The sequence below is a fragment of the Strix aluco genome, chromosome 7 (assembly GCF_031877795.1).
Source record: "Strix aluco isolate bStrAlu1 chromosome 7, bStrAlu1.hap1, whole genome shotgun sequence".
Classification (NCBI taxonomy): domain Eukaryota; kingdom Metazoa; phylum Chordata; class Aves; order Strigiformes; family Strigidae; genus Strix; species Strix aluco.
The window spans coordinates 10,622,482-10,637,750 of NC_133937.1; the positions used below are offsets into that span (position 1 = coordinate 10,622,482).

The window sequence follows — 15,269 nt, forward strand, 5'->3', positions numbered from 1 at the left end:
AAGAGATTATGCATGTCACACCTTTCACAGTGTCCTGTTTCGGTTGGGATTTGGTAGGAGAAGAATGCTGATAATAAACTGATGTTTTCAGTTGTTGCTAAGACAACTTAAGGACTTTTCAACTTCCCATGTCCTGCCCATGCGCAGGTACACAAGAAACTGGGAGAGAGCACGGCCAGAGCCCAGGACCAGATTGGCCAGTGGAATATTCCATATCATGCAATGTCATGCTCAGTATATAGAGGAGGGTTGATCGGGAAGCTCACTCTCACTTCCAGGATTACGGTTTCAGGATTCTCGCTTCTCTGGGATCGGCCTGAGCATTGGTCAGTGAATGGTGAGAAATCTGCACAAGGACATTTCTCTTGTAAAATCTTATGTCCATGGTGATACTGAAATGAGATGGGGGAAGAGGTAAAGAAGATGATGTAAAGATATTTCTTAGCTGTGTACTACAATTTTCAACTGTATTCAGTGGAAGAGAGCAAAGCAGCTTCCAAGGAGAGCGCCTGGCAGCCTAGTGCCAGTGTTGTTCTGGAGCCTGAAAGCATGTTTGTAGATGTTACACTGTGTACTGCCAAACACAAGGCAGAATACTGACCTTAGCTGTATCTTGCTAGTTCTCAGTGTTGCAGCCAAGTTGCTTCTGGTGCAGTACTGTATGCAACCTGAATGGCAACTGTTTGTAGGTGCTATGTTTTGCAATATGCTGGGAGATAGCAACCTAACCCTAGTAGGTTACTGGACTCTTGTTTGGGAGGTGAAAGGCAGTCATGGGTTAATTGCTAGCCCATTTGAAGCCCCTCAAAGTCCTCAAGTGGCATCTTGCTCTTACAAGAAATACTTGACACTTTGGAACAGAAAGTGCTGTGCAACCACACGCCAGGCCCAGATGTGATCCAGGTTCTCGTATGTCGTAACTTGAATGATGGGTCTTCACCCTGTCAGACCTCTGTCTGTCTGATTTCCTTGTTAACTAAGGGTATTGTCTGTCCCCACTGTTGGTCACAGATGGATTATAAGTTTTTTAGCATGTTAGTGCTGAAGCATCATTTTCTTTCACAAGCCTGAATCTCTAGAATTCTTATTTAATCTCCAGGACATCAACAATTCCACACACTCCTGAAATAATCTGACATTTACTGGCGTTGAGGAAACATCATCAATTAAGACAGTGACTAAGGCTGTGCAGAACAATCCTGTTCTTCCAGATATCCTTGTCTTACATATGCCTAAAATCCTGTTTGAAAGGGAGATGATCTCCACCTCTCAGAGTGTACAACTTGTTTGGGAAGTCAAGCCACATCCTCACAAAGTCTAAGTAGAATCTCACGTATGACAGCAGTTAGTAAAATCTGGACTCACAGAACTCCCTCAGGTCTTTTGGTTGTATTGTTTCCAACATCTTAACGGATGGGTTTTTTGCTAGGCTCAGGAGAGAAAGCACATTCCAACGGTGCCGCGTGCTCCTCTCACTGCAATGAGGCTAGCAGAGGCTCAGCAACCAGGTGGGTTTTGAAGTTGGGCCCAGGAAACCCACAGGGGGGTTCTAGTATCAGCAAAACCTGGTGTTCAGCAGAAACAGCCTGAGCAGGTACCCTCCCCCGCTTCATCTCATCCTTTTCCTTTGCGAACAGCTTGAGTTCCTGGGCCAGAGCCTGAGATGGCCACCTCCAGTGATCTCCACAAAACCCCGATGAACACGCCAACTTCTTCAGATGTATTTGGCATCATGCCCCTGCTCAGTGGATTTCAAGTGCATGGGCTTGGCCACATGGGTCTCCCTAAGCCACCTTCTCTAGGTCTGACCTCATGTTCACACTGATATAGGACTTTGGGTCTTGCTGAGAGCTAGGCATGTACTAAGCATTTGCTGAGGGTTTCTTCCAGAAGAAGGTGTAGAGATTGAGCTCAGCTTTAAAGCACATCAGCCTAATGCAGGATAGACTAAGGTTAACAACTTCAGGCTTTGAATTCAGCATTTTGAAAACTGTGTCCAGTGAACATTCTCAGAGAGAAGGGTAGGACAGTGTAGACAGCTGTGGTTCAAGAGCCACCTCATTTGGTCCAAGCTTGCAAAGATCAAAAACCAAAGCACATTCTAAGTGATTTTCAGCAATTTAAAAAAGCTGAAGCTACATTATGCATGCTCAAACAGCACAAACCAGCTCTTCTGAGAACTTCTGAGGGCTAAATCACAAGTGTTACATAAAGTTACAGTTGTGGAATATTTCACCTTTGTATAAACCTCTTTAACACCGTACAACACTAGGATAGCTATATATTTATGTCTTCCTGTGAGGAACATAAAAATTGGTTTAGTTCTCTCAACAGAATGACTTATTTCTTTTTATTTACAGTCTTAGACTAGATGTATAATAGACTAGCAAATCATTCTAGAGTACTGGTTTGTCCCAGCAATTTTAATTGACATTCTACAGGAATACATAAATGACATTTGAAGTTCTGTATGATATTTGATTTTGCCTCACACTTGAAATGATACTTGAAGAACCATTATGATCTACACTAAATAAGGAAGGAGGAAATTTTATGATTACCTGAGATAAAATAGCTACAAATTTGCTCTTGCAAAATCCTCAATAAGACTCTCATTGTAATCTAAGGTATCACAAATAAAAAATATTGTTTTGCAAAAATGAAGATCCATTTTAAAACCGGATGCATGATATGCATGAATACACAGCACACAAATTCCAATCGGATTTTTCCATTAGGAAGATTACATTTTTCTTATTAAAAATTTATTGCCAGGTTTTAAAAACAGTTAGGGCAAAAGGAGACTGCAAACAATAATTGCATCACTTCTATTTAATTTACAATGCTGCATTTCTGCTGCTAAAGTATAATTTCATTATAGCACTTTAACCTAGACAAACATGATGGCGTTTTTAATTTGGATAAGCTAGCTTTGCCTTAAAATTCCTTGTTGAACGAAGACAAAAAAAATCAAAATATGAGCCAGCAAAATGACACCAGGTGTTATACAGCAGTTCACGTAACACATTACTAAACTACTTTTTGAGACTCAGTAACCCGAGTATCAACCCTTTGAAAGTAAATTCATGCCTCAGAGTAAAGCTGTGACGCAAAGTGATCTTACTGCAAGTTTTCGTTATGTTTAGCACTTAAATTCCATTCAAACAAGAGACTGTAAACAGCAGACCAGAAAACAACATAGGCTGGATATTTTCAAACTTTTTGCCCCAGAAACACTTTCAAGAGCCACATGTTTGGGATAAGAGACCAACAACACATCCATAAAAAAAAGCCAAAGTTCCACAACTTTGGCATCATTCCCAGAGGCAGTAAGGTGTGTGCAGAGCTCCCCAATGGTCTCATTTGATGCAAAAGCCACTCCTTCCTTTCCTTTCTCATTCAAACTTCTGCAGTAATGCCCTTCACCTTGATGTTCATGCATTAGGTACTGGTAACAGCAGAGAACAAAATAACTATATATATAGATATGTGTGTGTGCGTGCATACATAAGTTCCACATATTTTTCATCAAGGTTTGCTTTCCACCAAGCAGAATACTGTAATGCAGAAGGAAACCAAACAGCAGCAACTGTCGCTAGGACATATATCACAGCCACATTCACAAGTCCTTCTCCCATCAAACAGGCCAATTAAATACATTTTCTTTGGTCACTTACTGGCTGGAAAAAAAGTAGAATTATTTCTAGGTTTTTTTGTTTGTTTGTTTTTTGGTTTTTTTTTTTTTTTTTTTTTATTTCTTACAAACTGTAGCCCTTGTAGCTTTTCTCAAGTTTTGGTTTCTTCTGATTACACATCAGTGAATTTGAGGGAGAAAACAGAACCCGGTGAAGAAGTCCGATTTAGGTCTTTAACAGAAAAATTTATCCAGGCAGTAAATATTCATCACCACAATCAAACAAACTCTTTTGTGCACCTTTGACTCAAATCTTTCTCCTCTTTTCAGTGTCACTATTCCTTATTTTCAGTGGTGAAAATACATTTAATGCTCTTAAGAGTGTAAAGTGACAGAGCTAGAAAATTCAGGGAAAAGAGCAACACATGCATGAACTATTATTACTCACTTGACCAACACCAAACTGTTGTTCTAGGACACAATCACAGGGTCAGCTTTACAGGTGGAATAAAAATCATTTAATCCACTCCATACTCCAGGCTAACACTCTTCCTCCCCACTTTAAAATAAACTAAATGCAGAGAGACAACTAAATCTTCTGTCATAATACAGGAAAATTAAATTTCCCACACTAAACAGTAAATCTAAATAAAATTCCTGTTATTCTTTCCTTTACTCCAAAGAGTGTCCTCTTTTCTAGGTCACCTAATTTCACTCTGCAGAAGTTTAATGTTTTAAATTAATATTTATCCAACAATGAACCCTCCTCTAAACTTTGGACCACCTAAGACAGACTAGAACTTTGAGTCAACGCCATGGGCATAAAAAGGATTAGGTACACTTTAGTAATCTCGCTTTCCACACATCTCAAGAAATCTTTGGCCTTTACTCCTCTAAGCTGATGAAAGGGAAGTTCAACATGTAGTAGCAAGAATTGGGGGTTAGGAGACTTAAGAGATACATTCTGGAAGACAGGAGGTGAAAGATATGAACATGCCTGTCTCTCGAATGTAAGGCAGTCCCCCGAATAGTTCCCTTTCCTCACAGCCAGGACTGCTTTTTCCAGGGCTCCTTACATCCTCTGCATCACCAGAGTGCCTGTTGTCACAGACAGACCAACCGTACCACGCACAGCAACCTGAGGCTTAACCTATAGCTGCAAATTAAGTTCAGTTTTCACAGTTGGAATAAAGATCCTTGTGGCATTAGTAAATCAATCTACCCTTGGATAAGCACTTCAAGCAGTTGCATTATTTATAATGGTTTCACTTTTATTTACAGTAAGACTATCTGTACCTACTGATGCTGCAAACGTCTTAATAAATTACAGTCCCTTAGACAGGGGACCTTTAGGGCAGGTAAAAAAAGAATATGTATGAATGGCTTCTGTTCCACACAGTTAAAAGAATCCAGTAGTGTCCTTTACCCAAAGATGAATTAACATCTTACACAGAAAAGGAGAAGCAGCAGTATCAAGAATTACATTGGCCTGGTTTTGAAAACACTTGTCTAGCAGGATTCAGGGCAAATTCCAATCTCATTATCTTCAAAAACCCAATTAGTGAGCCATCCTATAAGGAAGGGCTTGATGCAGAAGTATGGCAGCTACTTAAGTCCTCTTTATCTTTTGAACTCAAATACACATTTTTGTTTTCCTTGCCCTTTAAACAATAAAAGTACCACATTGATAAAAAAAACACTTTACTGAAAAAGCCACGCTGGCTTGCCTGGTAATAGCCCCATCTAACCAAATATGCTTTGACTTCTGCTTACTCAAAGGAGAAATTACTGACGTCCAGAAAGGAAAAATGAGGGAAGACAGAATACTCACTAGTGCATCTGACACCAAAAACATCTTTATCAATTCAGTGAGGTATGAGAGCCTGAAAATGTGGTTAAAAGCAAGAACTCATGGTTAGGATATTGTTACAGAAAAAGTTAAAAAAAATGTAACACCCTAAAATCGGGATGAGAATTCCCACTATCTTCTTGTGCCCCCAGAAGTGGCCGTGCAGTGCTGATTCCGTTCCCTAGCAGAACCGCACTGCTCCAGCCACACGCTTGGCACAGACGCTCAGCTCAGGGGGAAGAACGAAGGCTTTATATATACCTTTGTGATCACTGCCCAGTCTTCTGCTCAGAGAGACGCAATCGATCTGCTGACAGCATAAGAACTCCATTAGGCCAGCTTGAGAAATCATCTCCAGCACCACCACCTGCTTCTACATAAAGCTTCTGATAAATCAGTGCTGTACACATCGTGCCAGATCACTTTGTTATTATGCAAATCATGCATTTCAAAACAGTCTGAAAGTGAAATAATTTATGTGAAAGGCTACAACTCCCAAATCTTCTACAGAAGCTTCACAATTGTCCTGTTAGTCTGAAAATGCTGATGTCATCTCAAAGCATCCACACATAACGCTTCTATTACATATCTACCAACAAAATAACCAAGAAATACTTTTACCAGATGTTACTTTTTTGGAAAACATTTGCTTAGATAAACCTGTATTTGCCTCCTACAGCACCACATACTAACATACTTCTCCATATCTCAAACTCCAATAACATCCCTTTACAGCACAGAAATAAAGTCACATTATGCTGATGCTTGTTAAAGTGGCAATGAGACGACACATCACATTCAACTAGCTTTAGAGTTCATGAATTACTGCATAATGTACCTGTATCTAGATGTATCAATTAAGAAAAAATCCATGGGAAAAAATCCATCCTGAAATTAAAGCATCATTCATATTAATAGAGAAACAGAGCAATGCTCATGGTAATTTTCTCAGTTTTTGCTGAAGAAAGAAGACACTGACATCCTCCATGATGTGAAAAGCATCACCATAACAAGAACTGTCTCATTTTCCCTATGCTTTAGGGTATTTTTGTTATTCTAACTACAGCTCTTCAGAGTTGTTACATGCCCCTTCAGCTGAAAGATCAATAGCAACTTGTGTGGAGAACTCCAAAATGCATCAACAAATCGAGTACATCGTCTCCAGAAAATTTCAAGGCTTAGCTGGTTTGACTGACCACAGCCTCAGGTCCAGGCACTGAATTTTGTTGTCCCAACACACCAGTGAAAAACAGAGCACTACCTTCAGGATGCTCCTCTACTATTTTTTTCCTCCTCTTTTTTTTTTTTCTTTTAACAATTTACCTGACACTGCCTGCTTTCTGCAATCACTCAGAGGAGTGTTTTATTGCATGTTAAAAGACAAGATATGTATTGAAAGTAGCAATTTTATTTGAGTTAAAATTATTTACAAAAACCCAAAGACATACTTCATGAAACTGGTACAAACTATTTTTCCTGCCGTTGGCTTTTGCTCCAAAGATCACAGCTGAGAAATACTGTATAAAATAAAAATAGGATTGGATTCAGAAAAGTACTCTACTGTTCTAATTTCCAATTGAGAGTATTTACACAAATATTTACAGTGGAAAAAAAGTTACTTTAAAACTTTAATTTGCAAGTTGGCCTCAAGTACCCTTTAATGCAGAGTTATTTGAGGGTCTAACACACAAAAATGCACTGCAGTTCACAGGGTGATTTCTCCCCCCACCCTCAAAAAAAAAAAAAAAAATCTGCATTTGTCAGTGCTTGACAATTAGTTACATTTGAAAAAAACTGTTAAACACTGAGGTAAATCAATTCCCAAACAATTACCAGTGTAACAAAGAAAGGTAGTTGTCCCTGCTTTCCCCCATCACAACATCAGTATTTTATTTTCTCTTGACATCTCTCCACAGAAAACTACATATTTAATTTGAAATCCCATTATAAGTGAAAATCTCTAAAATCAGAAAACTAGATGGGCAAAATAGTCAATAATTTCCTCCTGATGTAGATCATTTATATACAGTTTCTCTCTCTCAATACTGAATTTTTATTTTTTTTAAACAAAGGGGAATACAACATCAAACACTTTTCTAAGTTACACTGATACACTAAGTTTTAGAAGGTGATGAGAGAAAACGCAAGAAGTATGACCAACATAGGATTTTTGCCGCTAATCAGTTACTTCCTTACAGAATTCCCAACAATCTGCATTATCAAAAATAGGAAGACATAGAAGGCAGCCACTGTATGTAAAAAATTTACAGCTGGCACTGATACAAAAGCACGAGTTCTTAACTTTATACATGGAGATAACACAAGATCTAAAAGCAGGTTAGATTTCCTGTTATTTCCCCCTCATTATACACAGAACTAATATTTTTATGGCTTCAAGTTTTACAAATTCAATGGAATAACATGATGTAACTACCTATACAGGTATTTAAAAATGTCGATGAAGCAGATCTCAGAACAGTCTGCAAATATTCAAGACCACCTTAATAAAAATAATTACCAATTCTGCTGGTCTGAATAATGAGTGCAAGAAAAAAAATGTTAAAAAAAGTAATGTATTTTCTGGGATTCTTTGTTCCACTTAAGTCTTCAAACACAATGCTTTGCTGTGAACTAGACCTCAGACTGAACAAAATCTTAGCTATATCAGCAATTTAAGGCTTTGTGTTGTATGCATTTAAACTTTGTCATACTACAGAAGAATGAAATAGAAAGATTATGTCAGCTGGAAACATTAATCCCCATTGGTGTTTTAGCTTCTTTAAAATTCTTCCCCCTAAAACATCCAAATTCTTTGTATTGAGCAGTATAAAATACATCTTGAGTGCTTCCTTGAAACAAATTAAAACAGCATGTCAAAGTTTTTGCTTATTAGAAGTGTAAACTACCCTGGGATTGAGTATCTTTTTTTTTAATTTTTTTTTTTTTCTTTCTTTTTTTAAACAGGGCACAGCTTTTTACAGTTACTATTTCTTTGTGGATAACATACCCTCAAATGGCTTTGTGTGTTTATGGGTTTGCATGCTTCTTGGAACTACAAAGTGTTATGGTCTATCAAGTTTACAGTACATGGGCCATGATAGTTTTTAGAACTGAGAAATAGTTCAACAACCTAATTTCAATCAAAACAGTATAAAAAATAAACTATCCAATCCTCGCCTCTTTGGATTCCAACAAATTTTAAATATAGACAGTAGTTAAAATCACAAAAGTATTTAAAAATTTATATTTTATGATTTTGGAATAATCTAGTAATAAAAAAGCAAGAGCAAATTAAACTCAAATAGGAGCGGTGCTGCTGTCCAGAACTTCTTTATTAGAACATTTGTTTGATACCTCAGTAGCTAAGCTGCCTTTGCACCTGGCTGGCATGAAACAGTGGCTCAACAGTAAACAGCAGTTGCACTATCAGCAGCAAGTTTTTCCCCTTGAAACTTGTCACGAACAAAGCAAGAAAAAAAGATAGGGAGGGTAAACCCTGCCAAAAAATGTTTAAATACTGCACTGCATCATAAACAGCATGGTTTCTTTATTTACTTTCCTCAGAACCTTTTTCCCCTCATTTTTGATAGTTGCAGATTGATGTAGTAACTGTCTTTTAGAAAATGCTGAATGCATGGTTAAGAGACCAGGTAGCCTTAAAAATCCGAACACGAATGACACAGATGAATGCTCTTGGTATATCCTTCAAGGACTTCTTTCATGACTTCTTCTTTTGTCTAAGGGTAGCTCCAGCATTAGAGTGCCTGCAGCGGAAGTTAAGTATCTAGCAGTGTTCCAAGTATTCAATCACCCTAGAGATAGATTTCTGGCCTGTTGTTCCAACAGCACACTGGAAATGTAATAGAAAACAGAAGTAACAAACAAGCATTTGTAATACCTCTTTAAAATATTTGAGAGCTATGCTTATTTCAGAGTTTTAATATTTAGAATTCCATATCAGTAAAAGCTATTAGGTTCAGGCAGAGGATTCAGAAATATTTTCCTGACCAGTCACAATCAAGTGGAATGAAAGTAGCTTCATTCCATTTACTACCAAAATAATGAAAAACAGGTTTTCAGTATTTAAAAACAGAAAATCTAAAGACACAAACTGAAAAATGTTAAATGCTTCTAAAAATGTATGGACTATTAACAGAAAACACAATTACAAAAGTATCTATTATACATCCTTAAAATATGTATTACTTACAGTAAGGTTCATAAAACTGAGAAACTTTTTGAGCATTTCAGTCATTATCGAGAAGTCCCCTTCAGGTAAGTACTCCCTCACAGTAGTCACATTGATCTAAAAAATAAAACAATCTATTTTAATTTGGGAAATATTTTTCTGACACAGAACTATAATACTCTGCATGTAGAATGCAGTAAGACAAGTATATTCATAGCATCATTAAGATGGCTTCTGCTGTCGTCTCTATGATCTAAGCCTCTCTTAAGCAATACTCGTATGTTTATGGTGCTTATGTTTCTAGGAAACAACGATTGCTAAAATCTTGTTGTTGGTGGTTTTGGTTTTTTTCCTCATTAAAGATCATTACCACCATCAGACCTCTCCAGGACCCACAAGATTATCAAGCACTAAAAACCCCACCTGATTACTCTCCTGACATGGAGAGAATCTCCCTTTGTAACTGTTAAGGGTTGAGAATTATTGAACTTATTGTCCATATCATTCCAAACACTAGAATCGTACATAAGTTAATTAGTCAAAAGGAACAAAACAGCACGTTAAAGACCATTTCTGTCATCATGGTAAATTTAGACATGCCTGAAGGCAGGTCTTGAACCTAATTTGCATCTGAGCATATATTTGACAGGAGAGTTTATGAAGTTCTTGGCCATTAAGTGTTCCATATTTTTAAGTTTTAACTTCAGCTTTCTATTATGTATTTCCAATCTGAGGCAATCATTTTCAACTAACAGGGACATACACAATTTCATGTAATTTCAATGGAGGAAAAAATAAAGCAGAATGATAAAAAAGAATAAACAAGTCTGATGTTAGTTTGCTTATGGAAACTATGAAAAATAAAGCAAAAATCATTGTACAATGGGCAAATCAATTTTCCTTTGCCTTTCAAAAGGAAGTTCACTTGGTGGCTAAGACTAACAGCAAGGGGGAGAGAGGTGGAAGAGGTTAAATATTCAATTCCAACTGTTTTTGACAAACACTGACATTCAGAAAATTTGTTTTGGATGGAACACCTCTGGCAACTTGTCAGAAAACTATACACATCAGTGTAGCTTCATCAATGTACTAGCTCACATCGAGCTCTAATTTAATAAACCCATTTCAATACTGCAAATTATTGCTTCACTAAAAATTGTACTGGACTTAACAGCAAGTTATTGACAATGTATTCCCTTACTGGACTCTCTTGGCAGAGACAGCCTAGAAGCAATGCTGTGTATGAGGCCACAATGCAGTCTTCCATGTGCTTCCCAGCATGCTGAAGAGCTGTAAAAAGAGACAACTGAGTGTATTGTATTCTCCGAGCAGCTGGTATCTTTTACTGCTTCAAATACAATCTTTCATTATCACTTTTCTGAATTCTTTTTTCTCAAACAAAATGAGCTTTTGGACTGAGACTTCAGAGGCAAGAATCAGAGAAACTCTGTACTTACTAACTCAGCGGCACGTTCTTGAACAGAAAATCGGTGTTCATTCACTTTCAACTCATTACGTGGTACAGTATTTTATTAATTGCCATTTTAATGTGCAAACTGTATGCTTAACACACCAAAATACAAATATAATGTTTCATGTGATACTATAAGCCAGTAAGACTTCCAGCACAAGATATTTATTGTATTAAGGATAACAGATATAGCACTTTTTGCTAATGACAGCATTTTTGGGCAAACCACAAATAGCTGCAGACACCAGTTGAGGGAGCTACAAAATGGAGAAAGGATATAAAGCGAAGTTGGGGAAAGTAATATACCACACCCACTATTAGAAGATGAAAACACTATTAGAAGATTAAAGAAGGACTGATATTTCAGATCTGATATAACTTCCAGAGACAAACTACATAACTCAGCTTAGAGATACTCAAATTCCTGGAACAGATTATTGAAGATGCAGCACACCAAGGCATTACACAGGTACCCGAGATACCACCGATGGAGTGAGAAGGACTCGGACACAAAGAAGAGGGGGACAGAAGAAGTACACATGTAAATAGGGAGGGGAGGAAAAAACCCCTAAAAGTAGCATGAAACAAGAATGAGTCATGATACTCTCCAAAACCAAAATTAAGTCAGATAACTTTTAAGTACTGTTTCAGAAGAACATGATAAAGGCCTAAAAGCCATCCCTTTCCGAATATTTCTTACACAGAATGTCCCTTAAAAGTTTGGGTTTTGTTGGGTTTTTTTTAAGAGAAGGAATTGATAGAAGGTACTCGTAAGAAAATAAAAAGTAGCATAAATTCTTCCACTTCTCATGCTTCAGCTCTGAACTACTCCTACTTATGATCTGTAACAGTTTCACCTGGGGGATATGCTGAGGCAATCTCAGCCCAAGAGACTGCACGTAGCTAGGAAGCAGGGGACAAGGTGGGAATATTTATGCAATCAGAGTTCTTTGCCTTTTCTGAGCTCATCACAACCAGACAACGTACCTTTATTAAGATCAAGTTCTTCATCATCTTCTTCCTTCTTATCTTTCTCTTCAGTACTATCTGGCTTCTCTGTGGAGACCCACTGTATCTCCCCACTTGTCTCTTGCCATTCCCCACTCTTATCATGCTGAGCAGTAGGAGCTTCTTTAATCAATTCGTCTGTCTGGCTCTCGGCCAGCTGTGCCGCTCGCTCACGCTCAAGAAATAGCTAATGGGGAAAATTTCAGGAGGATTTCTTTTATAAATTAAACCCTAAACACATTGAATTAATACTTGAAAGTTTATTTCCCCTTCACAGTTCAGCCCTTAATACAGTTAGTCTTCAATACTTTTCTTAACAATGGCCTTCTCTTCTTCAAAGGAAAATATAATTTATCCCAACACTAATGCTGTGCTCTACAGAAAAGGCCCCCTCCATCCCCAGTGCTGAACTAGTTGGCAGGCTCCTCTTGGGCATCATAAATGTTTAATTGTTTTCTTTGAGACACAGCTTGAAGACTAAAAGTTGCCATATTTTCCTGTCCGTTTTTGTTCTCTACCAATCCACATTTTCTTTTCATGTTAGCTGTCCCCTCTTTGCTCTCTTAGCTTTTCCCTTGCTATGTAAAAAGCAAAAATTTGAAGAATAACTTAAAGTGACTTATCAAGGATATGACTGAACCAACAATCTCATATTGTGCACTTACATCCTGTGAATTATTTCCCAAACCATACAACCACCAGTTTTAAATATTGCTTTGCCAACCTGTATACATTAAGATATTTAACATCATGATTTTTATTGTTGACTTTTTTTGGGTCTGCTGCTGGACAGTTATTTCACATAGTTAAACAGAAGAACTGCTAAAAGGGGTCCATAAAGTTATCTCTATTGAAATAAAAAGGCTGCTGCAATTTCCCTTCGATTCTTTATTTTAATTTGTATGGTGGAAGTAATTCACAAAAATTATTGGTGGATTTCTTTTTTTTGTAAAGAGGTAGTCAATACAGCATTTAAGAATGCTGTTTCACATCCATAATCATTACATACATATTTTATTGCTCTTTAAAGCATGATATTTCATTTTTCTAATTTATAAGTTGCAAGCTCCCGAAAAGATAGTACTTAAAAAAATAATCCATGGAAGCAAATTATGTAAGACAAGAGTAGCTTACAATTTTTACAGCTGGTTTAAAATGAAACTAGAAGTAAACCATTTAGGAACAAGAAAGCTTCACAGAGCATGAGAGCAGCCTTTGGGTATCTGTAATAATGATACCACTGTCTTGTACCAGGAAAGCTGTTTCTGTAATGGACAGTACTGGAAAAGTCAAAATTGTGAGTAGCATCCCTCTTCCCCTACTATGCTCTATTACTCAAAATACTAACCAGAAAAAAATTCTGACAAATCTTCATTGCTGAGTTCTCCCTTCTCCCTTGACAGTCTGATAATAAGAAATGGTAACTATGACAGGAAAACCACATTTCTTACCTGCACTAAAGCCTGAACAGCATCAATCTGTCCAGTTATCTTTAGGCTATCATCTCCTTCTCCCGTACAGAATGAGTCAAAAGAACACGATGTTTCCATATTGACAAGACAGTGCCTATTCCGAGCACTGTATTCTACTAGGTTGATCAACAAACCCAATCCCTGCAAGAATTGGAGAGTCAAAGAGGATTACACACATTAAAAAAGGGTAATTTAGCAAAAAGCATTTATCCAGATGTCTTCTTTAGGCCTTATATTTCTGAGGATACATAACTTACTAACACGCCTTTACAAAACAGTTTAACAGACAGAGGAATCAGTATTTGAAGAAATATGAGGCAAAACTAAGATCCCTGTATACTAGAACTTGTATGCAGGAACCTCAATTTTTCCAGTTCCAAACATGAAAACATTATTTTAAAGATGAGATTTCATTTATAGATTAGGGATTCAAGTGTCCAACCTTCAGTTATATTCTTAAAAGACCCTTCACATACATAATTTCACTGTTGCTATTTAGGCCACACAGACTCATTTTACATAAACTGAGGTAAATTTGACAAAGCTTTTATCTCAAACAATAACATCCACCATATTTCTGAAGTTGAAAAGATATCTGAAAATTAGATAATTCACATATTCATTTAGCTAAATGTCTTTGTTCATCTAGCAGTGAACCTTTTCCCACCCAACACAGGGAAAATGGTTACAAGTTCAAAACCACCAAATCCTTCAAGAAACTTTCTTTGAGTACCTCAACAAGTTATGGTCAACGAAAACTGTAGAGGCTGCTCCTTAATGTGGAACAAGAGTAGTTAAATGCACAGGAAGGGGACAAATCATCTTACATTAATGTAACACATACAACAGCTTACCAGCACCCGAATATCAAATCTCTGTTCTTGAGGTAGGAACTTTGGAACCTGAAGCACACAATTCATAGCTGTGCCTATCAGACCATCTTGTTCACCTGTTTTTGTACTACCCCATTCTGTAAACAAAAAGAGTTTAGAGGCTTAATTCTGAAAATACTCATTTGCATAAATAGATTGATAAAAACCTTTTAGCCCTAAGGACAAACAGGAATACTTGCAATTACTCATCCAATTTGCAAAGACAAATTACTGATTGCTTATTGTAAAATAAGCATCTACCATACTTCACTTGTATTGCATTGTACATGGAAAAACCATAATCAATATAAGAAAAGGCTTTATATTAATGCTTTATTTGATGCTTTAGCACAAAATATGCAAAATTTTTTTGTTTGCTTTACCGTTATCATTTGTCAGGTTGAGCAAGACACCAATGATAGCCCTCATACAGTCTTCCACTGCTTTACCCACATGGTTAGTTACATTCTGGTGAGGCAGAGGCTTATTGTCTGGTAAACAGATACTGTCTTCAGCACGATTATATCGCTGGATTAGCTCCTCACAATGCTGCAGTGCTCTGCAGGGAGAAGATGCAGAAGAAAATTACCTCCACAACATACAAGACCTTTTACATGTTTCAACAGGAAGAAAACTCAAGTACAGAGCTTATGCAGAATTTTTCTGATGTCCAGATCCCAGCCTATCAGGAGAGATAATAAACTTATCACCTATAAAATCTTTTATGAGCTCAACTGACATTGTGAAAACAAACACCAGGAAAGCTTTGTGGCG

The 15,269-nt window shown here is 37.3% G+C and overlaps 1 protein-coding gene across 2 annotated transcripts in view; it reads right to left on the reverse strand.

Moving 5' to 3' along the window:
• Positions 1–6,871: 6,871 nt before the first annotated feature.
• The window catches only part of WAPL (WAPL cohesin release factor), a 74,405-nt gene continuing 66,007 nt past the window's right edge, over positions 6,872–15,269 (reverse strand). For both annotated transcript variants that reach the window (XM_074830427.1, XM_074830426.1), the window contains 7 exons: positions 14,879–15,054; positions 14,478–14,593; positions 13,603–13,764; positions 12,131–12,338; positions 10,874–10,962; positions 9,694–9,789; positions 6,872–9,333 (listed from right to left, as the gene is read on the reverse strand). In XM_074830427.1, the coding sequence (XP_074686528.1) occupies positions 9,268–9,333; positions 9,694–9,789; positions 10,874–10,962; positions 12,131–12,338; positions 13,603–13,764; positions 14,478–14,593; positions 14,879–15,054 (913 nt within the window). In that variant the 3' untranslated portion in view covers positions 6,872–9,267. The remainder of the gene's footprint in view (positions 9,334–9,693; positions 9,790–10,873; positions 10,963–12,130; positions 12,339–13,602; positions 13,765–14,477; positions 14,594–14,878; positions 15,055–15,269) is intronic.